This window comes from Rana temporaria, chromosome 3, assembly GCF_905171775.1.
Source record: "Rana temporaria chromosome 3, aRanTem1.1, whole genome shotgun sequence".
In the NCBI taxonomy this organism is placed as follows: Eukaryota; Metazoa; Chordata; class Amphibia; order Anura; family Ranidae; genus Rana; species Rana temporaria.
In genome coordinates, this window is record NC_053491.1 from 96,263,355 (window position 1) to 96,287,728 (window position 24,374).

Below are 24,374 nucleotides of genomic sequence, written 5' to 3' on the forward strand. Positions count from 1 at the left end.
CATATCTAAACAAATGGAACGTAACAAATAAATAATAATTAAAAAAAACATATTAATATTATTATTATTAATTCATTAAGTTCTATTCATTTAAAATACAGCATTCATTATTTTGGATAATTTGTAACTTCGGATAAATTCGCATTAGTTACATTCATAAATTTAAAAGGAAATTCAATACCTATAATTTAATAGTTAATATCAGTTAGCTATTATTTTGGATTTTTGAATATTTCAAATTCTGAATTTTCGAATATTAGGATTTCCGAATACCGCATCTAAATGAATAGAACGTAACAAATTTGAATTAGGGAAGTTTGCGAATTTATTTGAAATAACGACTTTCGATCATAACGAATAACTCGAAAAACCAAAAAAATTATAGAAACAAAAACAAACACATTTTTCAGTAGTGCACATGTCTAATGGATAGTAGGGAGACATCGCTTGGTTCTGCATCACATTACTGGAACGTTGGTACTTTTGATATTCTTCTAGTGTGTGACATCAGAACATGCACAGGAGTTGTGTATCTTATAGGGAATAAAACCTAGGACAAAACTGCAAGACCTGTCTGGGGATCATCCTACAGTAGTTTTTGCTTTCAATAATATATAAAGCAGGAGTTATTCCCAATTGATAATATCTTCTTTCTACCCCTACCAGAGATTTGTTTGCTGACACGAGGACGAAGAACTGCAAGTGTCCGAGCAGACACTTATTGTCGACTGTACTCTCTTAGTGTGGATAATTTCAATGAGGTTCTGGAGGAGTACCCAATGATGAGACGGGCATTTGAGAGTGTAGCACTAGACCGCTTAGACCGAATTGGTAAGAACTTATTATTTTCTATGTTGACATATACCTTTTTTTGTCTAGAAAAATTCAGTCATATATCCCGTTGCTTTACATGGTCATCTCCCCTTATGTGCTTTTCAAAAGGACAAACATACTTCAGGGGGGGAATATCTAACATTTTTGTATGACATGAGAAACATATCATTTTAAAGATCCCTTAACCTATACTGTTTTATTTGCCCAATAATAATAGTGTACCCCAGCCCATTTGGATCATCTTTCTGCCCCCTTATAAGTTTTCCATGTGCTCTGGTAGGAAAAATGATTAGCTTGTTATTTTTCTTTTAAAACTCCAGTAATGAGATTTGCCTATAGTACTTTATTTCTTCGCTTCTCCAAAATCATAATGATTTTGTCATACATTGTGTAAAATACAGTAGGGAAGAGTGATGACCTCAGCCGCTAATAAAACTGATGGGGTGGTGAATTCTGGTGGGGATATCTCAGGTAGAAAAAAAAGACACCAACTGATTCAATGTCATCTACCAGCAAAACTGTAAATGTGGTGGTTGGTTTGGAGTTGTCAAGAGAATTGTTGTGTTATATGTACAAACATTTTTTTTTTATATTTTTTATTATTATAATCAGTATTTCTTTTATGATCACACCTGTGTCCTTGAATATTATCATGACTTATCTCACTGTAAATCACTTTGTCTATGACACAGATTCACATCTACTTATAACTGGCTTGAAGTCAGATTGTTCTGAGGACTATCACTCACTCTGTCCAATACAAAAATTTGGTTATCCTAGTAATTTACATTACAAAAGCCCCCATTAGAAGCTTTGGACAGATAAGCTCAATACTTGTGCAGAATAAAGAAGCTGGACACAAGCCAATAAGTCTATGCTATAACTAATCTGGCTCCCAGAGCCTCTCTGTTATCTCAATACTACATGAAAGGTCAGCACTAAGATCACTTCTCTGCATCATCGTTCTTTCTTTCCTTTTTTTAGCCTGGTTAACAGCCTAAAATAGATTTATCCACAAACCTACAATATTGTATAAGACATAAGGGACTAGATACACCTAGATTGAATTGTTGCATGGAGCTTGTAGTATAGCAATAAAAATTGAGTAAGAATATTTCTGGCCCTTCATGTCTTCCCTCTCTTAATTCTCTTTAACTCTTAGACAGTCTTAAAGTGGAGGTTCACCCTAAAAACAAGTGTATACCATTCAATCCAGCATACTGCTGACATGTACAGTATGCTGTTTTTTTTTTTTCCCCGTTTACATACCGTAGTATAGGTATTTCTTCCCCCAGCTTCCGGGTAGTGAATCCCGCGCGACTGGGCGTTCCTATTCGAGACTAAGGGATTGACGTATGACAAAAGCTTGCCCCCCAGCGCACAATGCGCGTCACCAGTTTCCGAAAGAAGCCGAACTGCGAGTCGGCGCTATACGGCGCCTGCGCACCGGCGTTCGGCTTTTTTCGGAAACTGGTGACGCGCCTTTTGCGCCGGGGGGCAAGCTTTTGCCATACGTCAATCACTTAGTCTTGAATAGGAACGCCCAGTCCCGCGGGATTCACTACCCGGAAGCCGGGGGAAGAAATACCTATACTACGGTATGTAAACCGAAAAAAAAACACAGCATACTGTACATGTCGGCAGTATGCTGGATTGAATGGTAAATACTTGTTTTTAGGGTAAACCTCCACTTTAAGTTCCTGTAATGGGAGTTGTAGCATATGATATCAATTAAAGATTTTTTTTAATATTCAAATATTTGTGCCATAAATAGAACATTGATAACACAGGTCAGCATACAACACATACAGTGATAAAAATGTTTCTAAAGGCCCAACTATACTTTGCTTCCAGTGCTCTAGTCTTCAGTACTGCAGAGTGGAAGGGTGCTTGTGGCAGTACCCATGTTCCATTTTGAGGATATGGATGCTGCTTATTTTCTTGGCCCAATGACCCTGCCCTGATTTCAGTGCAGCTGTGATGTAGTGGATGCGAGGGAGACCAGTTAACTTTACACCTTTACTGAAACCAGTGAAACATTTGGGTAAACATAAGTGGGTCTTAGAAACGTTATTTGGGGGAAATAAAAAAACTATAGGTTGCGTAGGATCGGGTAGAAGGGTAAATACTGTAGCTGCTAAATTTTAATGAAAGGACACTCGCCTGTCCAGCGCCATCCTCACCAGAACCGGTTCTTCACCGATGTACGTACCCCCGGCACCAGCATGTTTACTATGGCCAGCCGGCTGTTATTCCTTGAGACTTCACTACCGGATGCCCACTGCACATGTGCAAGCCGTGCTTGGCCTTATGAATGGTCCCGCAGCCTTCTGGAACCTGTGAAGTGTTCCAGAAGGTTGTGGGTGGGGGAGGAGAACTTTTGTTGGATCACCACGGCCAATTACCAGAAGTGGGAGCAGTACCTGTCAAAATCAGAGGAGGGGGAGAAGGGCAATAAAAAGGCACTTACCCTTAAAGTGATACTAAAGTTAATTTTTTTTTAGTTTAAAAATAACAAACATGTTATACTTGCACAGCGCAGCCCAGATCCTCCTCTTCTCCTGTTGCATGCCCCCACAGCAAACAGCTTGCTATGGTGCACCCATGACAAGCCACAGCTCTGTGTCCATTCAGACCGCCCCCTTTCTCTCCTCATTGGCCGACTGATTGATTGACAGAAGCTGGAGCCAATAGCGCCACGCTGCTGTCTCGGCTAATGAGGAGGGGATTCCGGGGCAGAGACACTGCTGCAACATCGCTGGATCTAGATGGGGCTCAGGTAAGTATAAGGTGGCATACATACAGAACGTTTATCTTAATGCATAGAATGCATTAAGATTAAAAAAAACGTAACCACTTTAAGGGTGAAGTTTTGCTTTAAGTAAAAGAAAACAGACGCCTAATCCGCTTTTTTATATTTGTTAAATGAACTGCTAAAATTCTGAAGAACTGTTATGCTGCGCACACACGGTCGAATTTCCGACAACAAATGTTCGCTGTTAACTTGTTAGAAAATCCGACCGTGTGTAGGCTCCACCAGACACATGCTGTCAGAATTTCCGACAACAAAAATTTGAGAGCTTGTTCTCAAAACTTGTTGTCGGAAATTCCAAGCGTGTGTACACAATTTCCGAGGCAAAAAATTACATGCATGCTCGGAATCAAGCAGAAGAGCCACACTGGCTATTGAAATTCATTTTTCTCGGCTCGTCGTACGTGTTGTACTTGACCGCGTTCTTGATGTTCGCAATTTCCGACAACATTTGTGTGACCATGTGTATGCAAGACAAGTTTGAGCCAACATCCGCCTGAAAAAAATCCACGGTTTTGTTGTCGGAATGTCCGATCGTCAGTACGCGGAAAAATAATTAATGGTTCTTTTAGGTGTGTGAGAATATACAGTATGTACTAGATACAAAAAATCTAAAGCCAAAGCTGAGCAAATATGGAGTTATGTTTGCCATACCTTGAATTATGGAAACAATTACTGCAAAAGGACACTGGGGGCTCTTAGTAGAAGACTCAAGGTAGATGCTCTCTAAGTGAAGGGCAACACTTGGAGAAGTCGGTGTAATATTATAATTTGCATTTGGCAGTAATTACAGCCAGTGGTGGCTGGTGCTTAAAACTTTTGGATGGGCACAATCAAACTAAAAGATTCTTAAAAATACAGAAAAAACCCCATCAATTGCAGCCTCGCTGTGCAATTCAATTGCTGTGCCCATAATATGCAGCAACTGTCACCCCCCCCAAGGCCGCTCGCAGTCTGACTGGCACTTACCCCATCCTAGTGGCGGGTCAGGCAGCGGGTGACGGCGGCGAGTTGTGGGACGGGCAGCAGGTCAGGCGATGGCTCTTGCATTCTCCATGGTTTCCGTGCATAATTTTTTCTATTCTGCTAGGCGTCCAATAGAGATGCCTGGTATAACGGATATTAGACCCACGCTTCCTGATTGGCGGAGAGGCGGTTCAGTTTTAGAAAAGCAAATATTAATTTGCTTTTCTAACACACTTGGGTGGGCTCTGAGCACAATGCTCTGCGCTCCAAGTCCACCTTTTTTGAAGCCTACTAGAGGCTAAAACAAAAACCCTGCTTTTGTATTTCAGGTGCCCGGAGTCCAAAAAGGGGCCAGATTCCTGAATAGGGGGTGGCTACAGCGGTCATGGATAGATTAATGCTTTGCATGAATCTATTCATTTTACATATAGGGGGTGGTGTGACAGAGGGGGCGACGCCGTCCGCTCTTAATGGCCGCACTGCCACTGATTATTTTTTATATTATTATTAAGGTACTTATATAGTGCTGTCAATTTACGCAGCGCTTTACATATATGTACATTCACATCGGTCCCTACCCTCAAGGAGCTTACAATCTAAGGTCCCTAACTCACATTCATATACTAGGGCCAATTTTAGGCAGAAGCTAATTAACCTACCATTACAGTGCATCCAGAAAGTATTCACAGTGCTTCACTTTTTCAACATTCGACAAACAATACCCCATTAAGACAACGTGAAAGAAGTTTGTTTAAAATCTTTGCAAATTTATAAAAAAAATAAAAATAAAAAACATTAAAAAAAAATCACATCTACATAAGTATTCACAGCCTTTGCTCAATACTTTGTCGAAGCACCTTTGGAACCAATTACAGCATCCAGTCTTTGAGTATGATGCTACAAGGCACATCTATTTTTGGGCAGTTTCTCCCATTCTTCTTTGCAGGACCTCTCAAGCTCCATCGGGTTGGATGGGGAATGTCGGTGCAAAGCTCTTTTAAGATCTCTCCTGAGATGTTCAGTCGGGTTCAAGTCTGGGCTTTGGCTGGGCCACTTAAGTTTTTTGGAGCAGGAGTTTCATCAAGAATTGATTTTATAAGAATCGTATTTAGAAGTTATATACAACTATATGATTTTTGTCGAAACTTACACGCTTGATATGTATGTATATGACCCTTTATATACTAATAAAAAATATTGAAACAAAAAAGAATGTCTCTGTACATTGCTGTATTCATCTTTCCCTCGATTCTCACTAGTCTCCCAGTTCCTACCGCTGAAAAACATCCCCACAGCATTATGCTGCCACTGCCTTGCTTCGCTGTAGTGATGGAATTGGCCAGGTAATGAGCGGTGCCTCGTTTCCTCCAGACATGATGCTTGCCATTCAGGCCAAAGAGTTCAATCTTTGTTTCACCGGACCAGAGAATTTTGTTCCTCATGGTGCAAGTCCTTTGGGTGCCTTTTGGCAAACTCCAGACGGGCTGTCATGTGTCTTTTACTGAGGAGTGGCGTCCGTCTGGCCACTCTACTGTACAGGCCTGATTGGTGGAGTGCTGTAGAGATGATTGTTCTTCTGGAAGGTTCTCCTGTCTCTACAGAGAAATGCTGGAGCTCTGTCAGAGTGACTATCTGGTCCTTGGTCACCTCCCTGACTAAGACACTTCTCTCCCGATCACTTAGTTTGTCCGGGAGCCTCGCTCTAGGAAGAGTCCTGGTGGTTCCAAACGTATTCCATTTATAGACGATGGAGGCCCCTCTGCTCATTGGGACCTTCAATATTGCAGAAATTTTTCTTTACCCTTCCCCCAGATCTGTGCTTCGATACAATTCTGTCTCGGAGGTCTACAGACAATTCCTTGGACTTCATGGCTTGTGCTCTGACATGCACTGTTAAGATCTTATATAGATAGGTGTGTGCCTTTCCAAATCATGTCCAATCAACTGAATTTACCACAGGTGGACTCCAATCAAGTTGTAGAAAAATCTCAAGGATGATCAGTGGAAACAGGATGCACCTGAACTCAGTTTTGAGTGTTATGGCAAAGACTGTGAATATTTATGTACATGTGATTTTTTTTTTTTTTTTATTAATAAATTTGCAAAGATGTAAAAAAAAAAAAAAATTATTTCATGTTGTCATTTAGGGGGTATTGTTTATAGAATGTTAAGGAAAATAATGCATTGAATCCATTTTGGATTGGGCTGTAACACAACAAAATGTAGAAAGAGTGAAGTGCTGTGAATAAGTTCCAGATTGCACTGTACCTCCTACTGTGCCACCCTGCTAATTTATCAAAATCTTAGGCTTAAGATTGGTGCACATTTACAGAACTTCTTTGTTGCACATTTTGCCATCATCTACTAGTGTATATATCGGTTTTTGCTAAGCTTCATTTGTTCTTGGGTTGTTTAGCACCAGATATAGAAATGTAACAGTGATTGCTAAGAAAACAAGCCTTTACAGCATCCCCTGAGATCATTGATAGGAAACCCTAAACTAGAAAAAAAGGAACATTGACTTAGCTGAAAATTCCATATCTTGGGAGTGCAGGACACAAAACCCATAGGTTATTGGCATGTAGCTTCAGGTGATTGGACATTGGTAAAGCTTTAGAGGACACTCCCTCCTTGAAACCTCTCCTATAATCCTACTCCACTCGGTGACTCCTCAGTTTTGTTAGCAAGCGATGGAGAGTAAACAAAGTAATAAGGGAGGATGGCCTGTCCCCTGTCCTGTACTACAATATATATAGAATTTACAGATAAATCAAAATTGCTTTCATTCTAAAGAATGTAAAGAATACATGTGGAGTATTCGCCTTCCTCTGGATCAACTGTGGGTATAGGATTGGGTATGTGGGATTGTATGGTATTTTTTATTTTATTTTTATGGTTGAACTGGATGGACTTGTGTCTTTTTTTCAACCTGACTATGTAACTATGTCCGTATTGTACCATGTACTTGTGTTAAAAGGTACCTTGTCCTCTTTGTATTGCTTCCTTAGTTTAAAATACCTGGTTTTCCTGCTTTCCTATTTCAAACTGACCATGCTAGGCACCCCTGTGAAATGGAAACTCACCAGAAAAGCTGGCTACCGTTACAGCAGAAAACACTCACTTTGTGTAGATCCACCATCTGTTGTGGGGAAGGCTGTTCAGCAACTTGCACCATCCAGATGTAGCTGTAGTAAAAGCTCACCAGGTAACCAGATGAATTCTCCGTACTGTAGTATTTATTGGAATTGTATGTTAAAAGCCAAAATAAAATGAATCATAAAAACATATGACAATGGGTGCCACTGCCGACCCGGTATCAGACAGTGGGCTGACGTCAGTACTAGTGACTAATCCCCTAGTGCTAATGCCAGGCCACTGTTTGATACTGGGTCGGCAGTGGCACCCATTGTCATATTTTTAAGACTCATTTTATTTTGGCTTTTAACATACAATTTCAATAAATTCTACAGTATGGAGACTTCATATGGCTCCTGGTGAGCTTTATTTACTACAGCTACATCTAGATGGTGTGAGTTGCTGAACAGTCTTTCCTACAACAGATGGTGGATCTACACTGAGTGTGTATTTGCTGCTGTAACGGTAACCAGCTTTTCTGGCGTGTTTCCATTTCACAGGGGTGCGATGGATGATTCCGGAGCACTGTACTAGATCACCTCTTCATTTTTAAAGTCACCACTAAATTTTTGTGCACATCTTTGCACTGAACTATTACGTTTTCACCTGTAAATTTATATTGCTTATCCTACCATGGGACTGTGCTTTTACATCTATATTTATTTTTTTACTACATTGGCTTTTTATTGTTGATTTCCATCCACAAGATTGAACTATATATATATATATTTATTATTATTTTTTTTACTTGTAGCCTTTGTTAGTCCCCACAGTGACTACTCACTCGTGCCTCCAGGAAATCTCCTCCTGTGTGTTTAAGCAGGATTTTTCTAGCACCCAAGCCCAGACTAGGGGGCAACCCTGAGGGCCACCGACAGCATCCTCAACACTGTATCTCCATCTTACACCCGACTGCCCCTACTGGCATGCCCCGTGTCAATTAATAGAGTGGTCTCAGCCCCCTGCCGAAGGATTGGCCAAGGCTCCAGAAATATAAATATTCAAGGCAGCTCCTCCTAACCCTCACCCTCTAATTCTAGAAGATTCTACAACCTTCTAGACCAGGGGGAAGCACCAGGATGAGTTTTCCAGCCCTGAACTTTAATAAACCCTGACCCAATTAAGATTTGCAAGCTTAAACGAGTCAGAGTATGCTTTGCCTACACTCAATTAATTATAGTACACACTAGAGGGTGCTACAGTATGAACAGACAATCAGTGCTACAGAGTCTTGGTGCAGAAATGCCCAGGAAACTCCAACCAATCTAGTGGAATGGGCACGTAAAAGTGAGGGGGGGGGGGGTCTCTTTCAGACAGATTTCTTATCTATCCTGCAATACAGGATGGGATATGTGATGACAGGACAATCAGATTCTTTCTGTTCTGAATGGAGTACTATCTTTGAGGTATACTCTAATGGCTGTCTACCTTCAGGCAATGTAGAGAGATTTATTTTGGATGCATAGGAGCAGGGAATAAGGATGGCAGGACTATGTACTCAGTGCGGTGGAATGCTGAAACCACCTTTGGGAGAAAGAATGGCTTTGGGCGTAAGACAGCCTTGTCATTGTGAAGTATGAGAAAGGCTTTGTTACAGGAGAGAGCCACCAGTTCAGAAACATATCTTGCAGGTTAAATTGCGATTAAAAAAGGCTACTTTGCATGAGAAATCCTTTTAAGGGGGCTATCACTGGTAGGTTCAAAGGATGTTTTTTGCAGTGCAGGGTTTGCAAGGAAGCACAGGCGGCTTTAATATGAGATGTACCTTAAAGAAAAGTTATTACAAGGAATAGTGAAGCCAGATGCCTGTGAAAAAGAATGGCAAAGGACCTTTTAGCAGTTGCGCCCCGAGCCCACCATTTTAGAAGACAATTAGAGCCTCCAGCTCTAATCATTTGCTTAGGAAAAAAAAACTCCATTGGAATCCATGCATCCAGCACCCTGCATATAGATTAGGAGCCCTGCACATGGATTAGGGGGGCGGAGCCCCATATGGAGGTGCCGCCACTGGCTTTTAGAGAGTGTAAGTTCTAGTCAAGGCCTGCTTGAAGGAAGGCCAGAATGCAAGGTGCAATTAAAGATCATCCTGAAAGAAGCTTTTCTTGCTTTTAAAATGGTAAGAATCACATACTCTAAAACCCCCCTGTCATATAAGACCTGGGTTTTAACAGCCATGCCATTAAAGCAAGAGATTTAGAAGCAGAATGGAATAGAGGGCCTTGAGACAACAGATCTGACCTGGGAGGAGGAAAGGGGTTGTTCGCTGGAAGCCTGAGTATGTCTATAAAGTCCAGGCTTCATCTGTCATGGTGGGCATACCTCCATACGAATCCTCAGGGACTGGGTTCCATAGCGATGGACTATGTCCCCTGACCTGTATAGCAACAGGGTATAAAAGAGAACAGAGGCGCCTTCAAGAGTAGCAATATGGTTACATTTAGCAACATATTGCTAAAACTATAAACTGAAGGACCTATCAATAAATGATTGTGGAACGAATCATTTGAGTTTCCATTATTTCCTATGGGGAAATTTGCTTTGATATACAAGTGCTTTGGATTATACAAGCATGTTTCTGGAACAAATTATGCTCATAATCCAAGGTTTTACTGTAATTAATTATAGTTGTGAATTGCTCTTGTCGTCACTGCCCCCTAGTGGAAAGTAGGGATATATCAACGTTGAGTCTTGTTCATAACAGTAACTTGCCAGAATCAGAGGAATAATCTTAATTTTTTTTATTTAATTCACCAGCAGCACATTTAAGTCATTTTCAACATCGGAGGCAGCAAATTAGGGTATAATCTGCTTCTGTATAATTTCAGAAATCATGGCAAAGAGCGGTAGGGGAATTTTTTCAGCCAAGTATATTTCTAATTCCCAGCAATTAATGGCAACCTTTACGAAGACAAATATGTACCACAAGCTCAGATTTCGTAGATTTCCATGCTGAACTATCAGCGAAGAGAACAAGTGTAAGCCATGCAGCTCCTATATTTGTTCCTATGTTGCTAGGTGTCCACAGATTTTACCTTCACCCGACCTCATTCCTGATCCTGTAATTTATGCCACCTCATAGTCACTTTAAGCCAAGAGGTCACCTGTAAAAGAAAAAAAAAAAAAGTTGTACAAGTGTGGAAGGGGCCTTAGGCCTCTTTCACACTGGGGCGGGAGCCGCGGTGGCGGTATAGCACCGCTATACCGTCAGATTTGCCACGGGATTCGGCTGCTAGCGCTGCGGTATTAACCCCCGCTAGCAGCCGCAAAGAGGCGCATTGCGGGCGGTTTCCCATTGTTTTAAATAGGAAGGAGCTGTATACATGCCGCTCCTCTCAACGCTCCAAAGATGCTGCTGGCAGGAGATTTTTTTTCTCTCCCGCCAGCGCATCGCCTCAGTGTGAAAGCCCTCGGGCTTTCACATTGAGTATGCAGTGCAGGAGTTTTTCAAGCAGTATAGCAGCGCTATTTTTAGCGCTGTACCGCCTGAAAAACTCCTCAGTATGAAAGGGGTCTAAATCAGAGTTTTTCTGCCGGCCATTGAAACCCAGTTTGGACCATACGTCACCAAAATCTATAGAGAAGAGGTAAAATATTTAACTTGCAGTAATCTGTTAAGTCTCTGCATTTAAATATCTGGGGATTATTGTCACCAATCGGGACAGGACAAAATTATGCTAATTGGGGGTTAAGTGCAAAATCTGCAACAGAGCAGATTTTTTTCTAATTAATGGCAAGACCAGAATACTTTCCAGTCTTGTATAGTATGCATAAACGCCCAAAACGTACGTTACATTCATTTGTCTAGTACAGGGATCCTCAAACTACGGCCCTCCAGCTGTTGTGGAACTACACATCCCATGAGGCATTATAAAACTGACATTCACAGACCTAACTAGGCATGATGGGAATTGTAGTTCCTAAACACCTGTAGGGCCGTAGTTTGAAGACCCCTGGTCTAGTACATTCTGTGTTATTTGTAAAGGCCTACCTAAATTTGCTTCTGATTAAACTGCTGATAAATATTTCTGTCTTTTATTATTTTAAGTCGAAATAAGATCAAAAATGTATTTTGTTATAGAAACAAAAAAGTTAATTGTACCTTAGCAATGTCCTAGAAAATGTACCATTTTCCAGGAATTGCCCATAAAAAAATAACAGTTTACTTCCTGGTATGTGAGGGTGCCTAGACACCCCTGTTCTGTAGCCTCATAGCTCAATATCTGAAAACTGCTGCCCGACTGCTAGTCTCAAGATATGTTAATCATATGCACAAAAACATTAAAAACACTGCTTTTAGAGTCATTTTACATTTTTATTTTCTGCCTCTAAACACCCCTCTATGTTAGCCTATGTATCCAGGCACACAAAGGCATTTACAGGCAAAAAAATACCCAGGGCCAGCACCATCAGGACAGAAGCATTTTGCTGCAAAAAAAAACGCAACATGCAAACATGTCTAAAACCGGTTTAGCACTAGGCGCATTTAGCGCTTGGGTGTTCATTCCAATCGCAAGAATACATTTATATTCTGCCTAATGAAATGAGCGAATGTCCAAGTGCTTGAAGTGCCTAAACATGCTTGCAAAAAAAAAAAAAAAAAACAGTCCACCTTTACCAAAGTGGCTGCCTCCATACAGCCAATATAGAACAAGGCAATCCCCATCAATACAGCAGGGGATTAGGCCATAGCGCTTTGCTTGCCTATTCTGGGCAAAGCTTCAAAAAGGTCAGTTTCTTTTTAAGGAATGTAGAGTGAATACTAGTGGCTAATCTAAAATAAACTAAAAAAAAATAAAAATAAAAACACTGTCATGATATGGAATATTTACATAAACTGCTTGCATTTTCAAAAATGTTTATCAAGTTAGCAGTGTGTATTTTAGGGAAACATTTTGCTTTGTAAGTCAGAAAATAATCAAATGAGTAAAAGTATGACATTTTCAGAAAAGCCTCAAACCGATACCTGTAATCATACCGCCCATCTTTTTGTGATAAAAAAAACTGATGGATACTCATTAGAAAAAGTATGTAGGCATAGGACGGGGATATGCAATTAGCGGACCTCCAGCTGTTGCAGAACTACAATTCCCATGAGGCATAGCAAGACTCTGACAGCCACAAGCATGAAACCAGAGTCAGAGGCATGATGGGACTTGTAGTTTTGCAACAGCTGGAGGTCCGCTAATTGCATATCCCTGGCATAGGACAACACCCCCTGCCACGCCTCCTTAAAAGCAGAATAAAGCCTGGTACACATGGGTCGAAATGTCAGGTGATCAGCCAGTTAAATAAAAAATAAAAAAACACTACTATTTCTTCATACTGGCTCTTGAAATTTACCAATGCAGCAATTTAGAAAGCATTATTTTTTGAAAGATAAATAGTGCATTTTAAATGCAACCATAGAGATCAGACCAAATTGAGAGACAAATGAGGAGGAAAAAGGGGGCAAAGGGACTTTGTTCTAAATCAGGGACAGTTGGGAGTTATGCCTGTAATTTATGTTCTACTTATTGCATATAGGCAACTGAAAATATATTTATTTATTTCTTTTTCAGGCAAAAAGAACTCTATCCTCCTGCATAAAGTCCAGCATGACCTTCGCTCCGGGGTGCTGAATTACCAGGAGAATGAAATCATTCAGCAGATTGTTCAGCACGACCGTGAAATGGCACAAGGACCACACTGCTTCCAGCCTGAGGGAGACTCTGCACCAACTCCTGTAATATGGACGCCACTAGTCCAGGCCCCTTTGCAGGCTGCAGCGGCCACCACATCAGTTGCTATACCTTTAGCTCACCAGCGTCTGCCAGCCAATATTTTCCGACCCTCAACCTCTGCATTGGGTGTATCAGCACGTGGATTCCAACAGCTGCAGAGACAGCCTTTTTCTTCACGTTTAACAGCAGAGGGATCACTAAACCAGCAATCTTCTTTTCATGTACATCAGTTGGCAGGCTACTCAGCTGCAGCCTGTGTAAGTCCAAGACCACCTTCTACTGTGCCCCGTTTTGAAAGGGGTTTTACACAGCTCCGGCACCCCACCTCCTCAACTCCAGCTGCTTTTGACACCTCACGGTGGTCTTCAGGAGCAGGTTCTTCATCCAGTCAAACAAGACTATCAGAATCTGATCAGCAGCTCCCAGCTGTCTCTTCTAGACAATGTCAAGGCCCAAGAGCCAATTCGCCAGGTCCCTCCTTACCTGGAGCTTCAGAGCCACTATGGGTATTACCACCTCCATTACAGAGATTGGACTCTGCTGCTAGTTCACCTACAACACTCAGCCCAGGCCCAGTTCGAACCGCTCAGGTGTGTGGTTCTTCACGGTCGCTTCTCCTTCCTCAAACCGCTCCCATTTCCTCTCACCCCAGCAGTTGTATATCTCTACCACTAAGCCGACTCAGGCAAGATGGTCGACCAATTTCTGTGTCCCAACCCTCCCTGCCTCAGCCAGCACCAGACTCACCCCATTTTCCGCTACAGTTTACTCCTGACTTTACCTTATTTCCCAGAGGAGGAAGCTCAGATCTAACAGGCCACGCCACTTTGCCACAAGGGGGGTCTTCAGAATTTGTGTTCAAAGCAAGTGGTGCTACTGGAGAGGAACTGCCTTTCCACTCTAAATTAACTAGTAACCTATGACCTTCTTCATTGCTAGAGATCTGCAGAATGACATACACCAATTATTAGGTACACATTATTTTCCAAGATTGTTAAAAAATAAAAAAGGTAATTAATGCAGTGAAAAATAAATGATAGAACATGGGTCAAATAGACACCACCTCCCAGCTAATGTAGGAAGATTGCAATGCACAGTTAAATATGAATAGGTCAGTATATGCCCTTTGTAGAGAAACATATACAATTGTTCTCCTTTTGCATTCTGTTAGAGCAACTGTAGACAAAAGGAGCTATACATCTTTATCCTCAAGATTTCTTATGAGGCGCTTTTGCCAACTGGTATCAGTATCTAGTTACCAGTTATTCATTTCCAAACAGACAATTGCTAGTTAAAAAAATACAGCACATGCTTTTGCAGATCTTTTAGCAATGATTAAGGATAACAGTTGTATTGGCTGATATTAAAACCCCCGACACATAGAAGCCAAGTGTCCTCTAACAGGCCAGGGCCAACCTGTCCCCTTGCAATAAGGCACCTGCTTTGTCTGTACTCCATTTTGTCACCAATGTTCTGCGTTCAAGTGTTAATTATGTGCTGAAGACAGATGCACAAAGAGCTCCTCAGATGCAGAAAATAATGACCCACCACTGTTGCCAGGGGGTCAAAGGCAATTTATTTTTAAAATTCTTTATGGGGTTAATTATTGCTCTGGTAGTTGTCACATGAGTTTGAAAGCACATGATATATTAGGATACACCTTTCATTGCACCCGGTGTGTGTTTGCGTGTGGTTAGCTAGAGGGACATTAAGGCAAGTACTGTCTGGCTTGCCTGCATAAGCAATATTATGTAACATTTATTGTCCTTGTGCCTTCACTTCCCCAATGGAGTCAGAACAGGTATGACCCTTGGGGGGCCCCATACTGTCCGTTATGAAGAGGCGTCTGTAACATGGGGCATGCCATAACTGCAACCCCATGCCGATTCCAGATTCTGCGCTTTCCTTGTTGCAATAAGGCACTGCCTTGGCATGGGTTGTGCAATGCAGACACTCATATTGGAGAGTGCCTTATTGTTGCTGAATTTCAGATCAGCGGTGTGATATCCAGCTAGCATTATGCTTTATTCCTATGTGCACAGGAACCCTATATTTCACCAACAGAAGCGTCTCATTCAGGGAGCAAGCTGACTGAATAGACTTGCCATGCTGGAGCCATTACTTTGTTACATTATTATGGAATATGGGAAGGTTCTGTTACACTCACCTTTCCTCTGCCAGAGGTGTGCTTGTACGGATTTGCAAAAACAAGTTTTATGGATTAGGAACCTATAAATATAAAAGGAGATGTAGGAAGATAACAGGAATCCATTGTTTTTACCGACTGCTGTGCAAGCCATGGAGCCTACATATCCAGAGAGACAGTGTTACCTAGATCACCCACAAAAATCACCATTGTATCTGCAAATATCTCCATTCACTTTTTTTTTCACCCAAGCAAGCATATATATTTAAAAGAAACCCAGTGCTGAGGAAGCTGCCATTGCAGACCTCTGCATCTAGAAATAATAGCTCACTGTAGGCTGTAATGCGGCTCCACTATTTTTCCAAATCTAGTATACCAATTAGGAGTTCTTCACTTTAACTGGGTCTTCATATGTGCTCTAGGTCAGTGATTTACAGTATTGAAACCACAAACAGCCATATAACTAGCACTTTCGGAAGGTGGTCTGTGATGACAGCCTGAGTATTACTCTAGGTGCAGGGGTCTTTTAACTTTCTTTCTACTCACAGGTTCTGGTGCAATCTACATGGTGCAAAGAGCAATTCACAAATCGTTTTTTAAAAAACAGCTACTCCATTGCTTGCTTGTCAAGTGACAGATAAGAGGGTGGCACTGGCACTGAGGACACTAGTTCTGTTAGACTTAAAAGAAAACCATCAGTGAAAATGATTGATCGATATGCTTCTTTCTAAAGCACCCATGCTGTTCATACAGTCCAAGCGTACAAAGATCTGCTTGCAATATTACCGTACACAACATACCTGCCCCATGGGAATGCAAGAACATGAAAAAAGCCATCTGACATGTGGGTTCAAATCAGTTTTTAAAAAATTGCTTATGACACAAATGTAAAAGCCGCTATTAATACAATCCTTCACTATGCAGATGTTTTAAGTTAAAAAAAAATATATTTTGGAAATTGTCTTGAAAACCTTTATGAAGACATTTATTCAGTTTGTCAGGAATGTATTGCTGACTAGATGTTATGTGAAGATGATTTGATGAATGGGCATATACATTCGATTGGAGAGTCTATTATTTATGGGAAACTTCATTACTTTGCACTGGCATTAGATGAGCCTCATATTTCATTGTCTTCAATCACCAGTCTTCTGGTCAGCAACAAATCATCTCCTATATGCCCCATTGCACTTCATACAAACTCATCTTCATGGAAAGCCAGTAAGAAGCATTGTGTAGGAATATAATGAGTGAGAACCCCTTGGTTCCATGTATTACAAAAACAACATTGGCGATTCTTTTTGCACCCTTCTGGCAGATTTGAAAGGCATCTGGGCTTTTAAAAAATAAACAATTTATGTTAGTGATTAATACCACACACAGTTATAGACAGCAGGTAGCTATTTTCAAAGAAAAATAAATATATACTTAAAGGAAAATCAATCACTTTGTGTATTTGCCAACAACCTCTTTGTTTTAAAGAGGCTTCAGTTGTGTTTCTTTTATAATTAAACATTAAAATATCAAAGAAAAATATTTAATATATATCTATACACAATTTCTGGATTTCAATAAATTTTCCTAAATAAAAAGGTGTGGACAGTGATTAATTTTATAATGTGAATACATGGATATAGTATTCCACTTCATAAATAAGGTTTATTGCTAACAGAGTAAAGGCTGTAAGGCTATATACACAGGTAAAATAACACTTCCAAACCAAGTAAGGTTTGAATAACGTATGAGTAGAGTAAACAGGTCAGGTTTTAATGATGCCTGTGTCCCATCTGGAGAGAGTCAACCATTATAGCGTTTTAGAGGCACAGGAACTGAAGTGAGGTGAATCAAATCTTCTGAAAGGGACACTAATCTGGTGGCAACCATGCAAGAGGGGATACTTTTTACATTCTATTGTGCCTGCAGTGAAAGAAAACATCCCTGCTAAAACACACAAAAAGGGAATAAAAAAAGTTACATTGGTTATAACCATTCCCTACTATATAACGAAAAAAGTTTTGGCTTTACATGCCATTTGAACGATTAGAAGGATGATGCTTGAAAAAATGCTTGCCCCAAACGCAAGAACAAAAGTTACTGTATATACTCTAGTATAAGCCGACCCGCATATAAGCCGAGGCATCTAATTTTACCACAAAAAAACTGGGAAAATGTATTGACTCGAGTATAAGCCTAGGGTGAGAAATAAAGCAGCTACTGGTACAGCAAATTTCTTTAGTGTTCTAAGCAACCTGTATCCTGTATTAGACATGTTCAGACTTATCACCTCTATTCCTCTGCAATATAAGGAAAAGGCATATGCGGACATGGTACAGGGGTCAGAGGCCTGCGCGGACATGGTACAGGGGTCAGAGGCCTGCGCGGACATGGTACAGGGGTCAGAGGCCTGCGCGGACATGGTACAGGTAACTATGAATACATGCTTTATGCCCAGGGCAAATGGGGTTTTCAACCCCACTTTCTCTTTTGGCTAAAAGTTTGTACCACTGACCCACAGTATGCTTCCGCTTCAGCCAATCCATACGATTCCTGATTCACAGAGGTACAGGTTAACGTGATTGTAAAGTATCGTTTGCAGTAGATTTGCAAAAGAGCAGCCCATATCCTCTCTCGGGTCCCTCTTTTGTGCTTTTGGTCCCTCCCTTCTTTTGAGTGCCCCCACAACAAGCAGTTTGCTATGGGGGCACCTGAGCCGAGAGTCAGCTCCGTATGTCCAGTCAGACACAGAGCCCCAAACCAACCCGGCCTCACCCCCTCTTTCATGATTGGCTAATTGACTTTGACAGCAGCGGCAGCCAATTGGAATCGCTGCTGTGTCTCAGCCAATCAGGAGGAAGAATCTTGGACAGCTGAGACATTCGTGGACATTGCTGGACAGAGAGGGACCTCAGGAAGCGTTAGGGGGCACACAGGCTTTTTATCTTAATGCATAGAATGCATTAAGATAAAAAAAAACTTCCGACTTTACAACCCCTTTAAAAAATGTCATCTTTCCTCCATCCCGTTCCCACTAGTTTCAGAACCCTCGCCATTCCGCAGCAGATCCAAACCTGATATCCAGGGTATCGTATTGCGAGCTAAATCTTTCAAAGTAAGTTTGTTTGTGGGTGACTTACTTTTAACCCTAAATCAACTACATACGTTACCTTTTTTTCCCACTCTAAACAATTTTCAAAAATATCTGACCTTACTATCTATCAACAAAGAAATCTTCAGCCCTTAAAGAGGAATTCAACCCTGATTGGTTTTACTTCCTTCTTTATTTCGTTGCAAAGGTAATACATAATAGCCCAATATGTCTCACTTGCCTGAAACCGAAGCCTGTGCCGTCACCGCTGTCCCCACTAGCAGCCAACAACCATCTTCAGCCCTCTTCCTTCCGGGGCCGCGAACTCCGGCTCTGTGACTAGCCGGAGTCGCGTGACGTCATGCGCGCGGGAGCTGCCAGTCACAGCATCACCCCTTTAGAAAACGCAGGATCGACACTTCTAAAGTGCGCCTCCGCCATTGTCTACGGAGCATGCACAGTAGACATCGGCACACTGTTCTATTGTAAATATCTCCTAAATCGTGGTTTAAGAGATATTTCCAGCACCTACAGGTAAGCCTTAATCTAGGCTTACCTGTAGATAAGAGTGGTTTTACAGGGTGTACAACCACTTTATTATCTCTCTCTTCCAGACACTACTGTGGCTTCCTTGAAAGCAAATATTAGTAATATTTGGCCAGATTCTCATCTTGTTTACCTGGGAATTCACTTCATGCACTTGTATCATACTCTTTACATAGCTAACTACACTCCAATTTTTCAACACCTAAAAACTCTGATCTCCTTCTGGTCCTGCTGCCGCCACCACCACCTATCAATGATAGGGAAAATGAACACCTTCAAAATGACATTCCTACCAAAGCTCCTTTACCTGTTCTGCACCCTCCCAATCCACATTCCATCATATGCCATGAGATCTATAGAGACATTCTACAAATTGGTCCAACAAAAAAACATCAATCTCAAAATATAAGTTTACAGGGCAGACCTTTGAGTTCTCAACTTCGCCAAATATTTTAGAGCTGCACAAAATTGCACCACTGATCTTTTTGTACACTTCACAACAGGCCCTCTTGTGGGTTGGCCTGGAGACATTATGTTGCTTTCCTTTTGTTCACTCCCCTGGATCCCATCCAGGTCACCTTCCATGAGCCCACTAATGCTACATACTCAATATATGGCACCCCTAAATATTTTGGTAAACTAATCTCAACACATTTACCTCTCTATCCACTCTGGGCAATCCACTATTCTCTCAAGGACTGGATTCCTCTAGTGGTTTTCAGTGGTGGCAATTCAATTGTACAACACCCATGCCTTCCTCTAAGGCTATATTGCTTATACACGGGCAGAAATCCCCCCCAAAAAACAACATGCTCCATCTGCGTTCTTTCTGCAAAGGCACTGGCTTTTCACCATATTTGCCAAGATCTTACTAGGCAGATTTTGCTTATTGAACATATCTATCATACGCCTCTCCCATCCTAGTTGATATCCTTCCCTTACGTTTCCAAATGGGAAAAATACATTTAATGCACTAAAAAGACAATGGTCCCCTGTTCTATTAAAGGTAACAACTGAATCTGCATTTAAGATTGTTGCGAGATCATATATATGGTCCCATGCTGACAAGCACATCACCATCCATCCATCTCTCCTTGCCATGTTTTTTCATGGCTATTCTACCTCAGGAGACATACACACATGGTGACCTGCCCCATGCTCACAAGGTTCTGGGCCAAAGTTCTCAAGCTCTCTTGCACTATATTTACTCCTGTTATGTTATTAGACTTTCCCTACAGAGCGTTGGTATATCCATCTTAAACCAAGGTCTTACCAAGTCCCAATTCAAATTAGCAACCTATTTTGGCAGCAAAACAGACCACTGCGAAACATGCAAGAAGCAAAGTTTGCTCGCTCCAAAACTGTGGAAGTTTGCTAATGGGTCAGTGCTTTTTATTTATTTTATTTTTCAAGGAAAAGCTTGCTAGTATTTTTATAGACACAAAAAACTTAAGATATGGACTCTGGTTTGACTATGCTCACTCTTCCATGCCTATAGCAAGCTACACCTCTCTATATGCACAAGGCCTGTAAGCCCTAGCTTGGGTGCCTTTGATGTCCTTATTCCCCCTCCCAGCCCCCTACCCTCCCACTTCCACTCCTACTCTTCTCCAACTATCATACCTTCCTGCTGTGGAAATCTCTTTACTGCTTTCCTTGTTTCTACCTTGAAACAGACTTCCCTATCCACCTGAGGATTTAGTAACCAATAAGGTACTGGCCAGAATATGCTGCTATAAGTTGGCTACAGATTATCTTACTGGCCCTACTACTGTGAATATGTATGGTCTTCTGGTAATGCGTACTTAGATTCATGGTATTGATGGCTATAGTCCTAGAGCTTATATAGTGTATATTCCATACCTACCAGTGTTTTCTCAAATACTTTAATTCAAAAATCATATCTTGCACAAACTCCAGAATCATCTGCTTTGGCATCTGAGTTAATACTCAAATTTCAAAAACTTGAAGGTAGCACTTTTAGCAGCTTCAGGAGAAGACCAGTTAACTGGGACCAATAGAGCTTCATTTATACCATGCCTGCAACAAAAATTCATAAAAAAAAAAAAAAAAGAAAGAAAGAAGAGGACACAAGTCAGGTTGACTGCAGCTCCCTCACCCCCCGGTACTGCCAGTCCCCTCTGCGCTTTTCTTTTTTAAATTAAAAACCGATCACACAAGACATAAGAGCACAGTGTGGTCAGTGTTCTAGCTGTGCATATACTTTCAGATCTAGAAAGCTAGGCCCCAGTGAAAAGAACAGGTGAACTTACAGCAAATTATACCATGTTATGTTTATATGTGAACTTCAAAATGCTCTTCAAGTGTTTGTGTTCAGCCAAGTTAGGATAATACCTACTTTAAAATGTATGCAGTGTAAATAGAAACACTTCAAAATATAAAGCGGAACTTCACCAAAAAGGGAAAGCTCTGCTTGTCTGTCTCACCCCCCCCCCTTCCACATTTGGTACTTTTTAGGGGGTACCTTGTGTGTGTTGACAGGTACTTGCTCCCACTTTTTAGAAGCCCCCAGCAGCCCATTCACAAAGTGCAGGAGATAGCTGGCTGTAAAGGCGCAAGGCCTCACTGTCAGTTTCCCTTATTCAAGATGGCTGAGCCAGTGCCTGTTGGATTGAAAACTCGGCTCAGGTGAGGAATGCTGGAAACCCAGAAAGGTAAGTGCCCTGATCTTAAAAGTCAGCAGCTACAGTACTTGGAACTGCTGACTTCATTTTTTTGGGGGGGGGGGGGGGGGGATTGGAGCCTGGAGCTCCCCTCAGAATTAAAAATTGCAACAGACCTTTTTACAGGTCTTACTTTTCTGAAATCTACACATAGTCTACACCCTTCTATGTAAAGTTTGAGGAGGCTGGGGAGGTACAGTGTTTACCATAATTAACCCTGTTTTTACTGTACTGGCAGATCTTCATTGCCAGTTGTAAACTGGATATGTACATTAACCATTTAGGGCAAAAGATACCAAGGCTTGGGTTCTGCATTGTATGATAATGCATGTTTAGGCCAAACTGTCCCTGCCGTGTGCCCGAAAAGGCACACTGCAAGTTATTCTGAATAAAAACTGCCTCGAGTTTTATGTAGAATACTCGTTCAAAGATACAATTAAAAAAAGGTAAGAAATGTGTATATATATATATATATATATATATATATATATATATATATATATATATATATACATATATACATACACACACACACACACACACACACATATACATATATACACACACACACAGGGCTCAAAATTTCAAGTCCTGAGCTACTAGCCAGGCCTTAAGGGTTACTCACCACCAGTTGACCCAACCAATCCCTACCCTGCACCACCCCTAAACACGCCCTCATAAATTATCTCATGAAATTACCAATGTTTTATGCAGAATTAAGTTACAAACTTTATCAGTGCAGTCACACCTGTGCCCACCATTGCAGCCTCTCCTCACTGTGCCCGCCATTGCGGCCTCTCCTCACTGTGCCCGCCATTGCAGCCTCTCCTCACTGTGCCCACCACTGCAGCCTCTCCTCACTGTGCCCACCATTGCAGCCTCTGCTCACTTGCAGAGGATCGCCCCAGGGGAAGAGATCATGGAGTATGTGACATGCATATCCCAGGTGGAAAAGAGCACAGTGCGTGTCATTTGCCTAGACAAATGTGCATCTGGGGGCAACCTGTAAACTTTTTTCTAAAAGGGGAGGGGAGCAAAGGGAATGAAGATTCCCTAGAGGGTGAAGGTCCACGTTAATGAGCTTACTTCTATTTAAATATTGGATGCTGATCACCTTTCTACCCCCTCTCCTCCTGGCAATTACCAAAACGTAGCCTGGGACTTTGTGTATGGTCAGGAAAGGGTGGGTGGTAGAGATGTGACTAGTGCGGAGATGTGAGACCTGCGGAACTTGCAACTACAACCTGGAACTGGACTTTCTCCCAAATTTCCGCGAAATAATTTGTAGGACATAGAAAAAATATGCAGTATGAAACTGAGGCACTTCTAAGGAACAAGGTGTGCTTGCTTGAAACTTGTGAAGGTCATTTTATTATGTTGCCGACTTATATGTAGGTAGTCCTCAGTGGAGTTCTACTGTAAAGCATACCTGAAGGGAAAGCGGGGCACATTTTTAAAGCACCACTTACCCTGGTCAGTAGAGTAGAGAAAAGCCACAGGATTACAGAGCTGATAGCCCGCTGTTACAGCTGGCCTTACATTGCAATTGCCTCCGCTCGTGGTTACATAAAGCCCCGCCTCCTGACCCTGTGCCTGTATCAGATAGACAGAATGCCAGTCCAATGCTGGGATGTGTTCTGTCTATTTGATACAGACGCGTGGTCAGGAGGCAGGGCTGTGTGTAACCACAAGCAGAGCGCAGGCAATCGCAATGTAAAGCCAGCTGTAGCAGCGGGCTATCAGCTCTGTAATCCCGCGGCTTTTCTCTTCTCTGGAGTGATCGATAGGAGAACGGCTCCCGATCAATCCCTGCATGCCGGCGGTGCCCGCACCAACTCCCAGCCAGAAACAATTTTCCACAGTACAAAATTTGAGGGCTGATCTAATGTATATATTACACACACACACACACACACACACACACACTGGGGCAAAAAAGTATTTAGTCAGCCACCAAGTGCAAGTTCTCCTCCTCAAAAAGATGAGGCCTGTAATTGTCATCATAGGTATACCTCAAATATGAGAGAAAATGTGGAAACAAATCCAGACAAAATCACATTGTCCGATTTGGAAAGTATTTATCTGCAAATATGGTGGAAAATAAGTATTTGGTCAATATCAAAAGTTCATCTCAAATACTTTGTTATATATTAGGGTTGTCCAGATACCGATACCAGTATCGGTATCGGGACCGATACCGAGTATTTGCGGGAGTACTCGTACTCGCGAAAATACCCCCGATACCTAAATAGAATACTTTCCCCCCCCCGCCGCATCGAGGGACATGGCTAGAGGGACATTGCTGCATGTGAGGGACATGGCTAGAGGGACATTGCTGCATATGTGAGGGACATGGCTGCATATGTGAGGGACATGGCTAGAGGGACATGGCTGCATATGTGAGGGACATGGCTAGAGGGACATTGCTGCATATGTGAGGGACATG

General features: G+C 41.7%; 1 protein-coding gene across 1 annotated transcript in view; it reads left to right on the top strand.

Annotated features, from left to right (window-relative positions):
* The window catches only part of HCN4 (hyperpolarization activated cyclic nucleotide gated potassium channel 4), a 181,716-nt gene extending 164,536 nt beyond the window's left edge, over window positions 1–17,180 (top strand). The window contains exons 7-8 of the mRNA XM_040343025.1: window positions 667–831; window positions 13,306–17,180. Coding sequence (XP_040198959.1) covers window positions 667–831; window positions 13,306–14,390 — 1,250 coding nt within the window. The 3' untranslated portion in view covers window positions 14,391–17,180. The remainder of the gene's footprint in view (window positions 1–666; window positions 832–13,305) is intronic.
* Window positions 17,181–24,374: the final 7,194 nt, after the last annotated feature.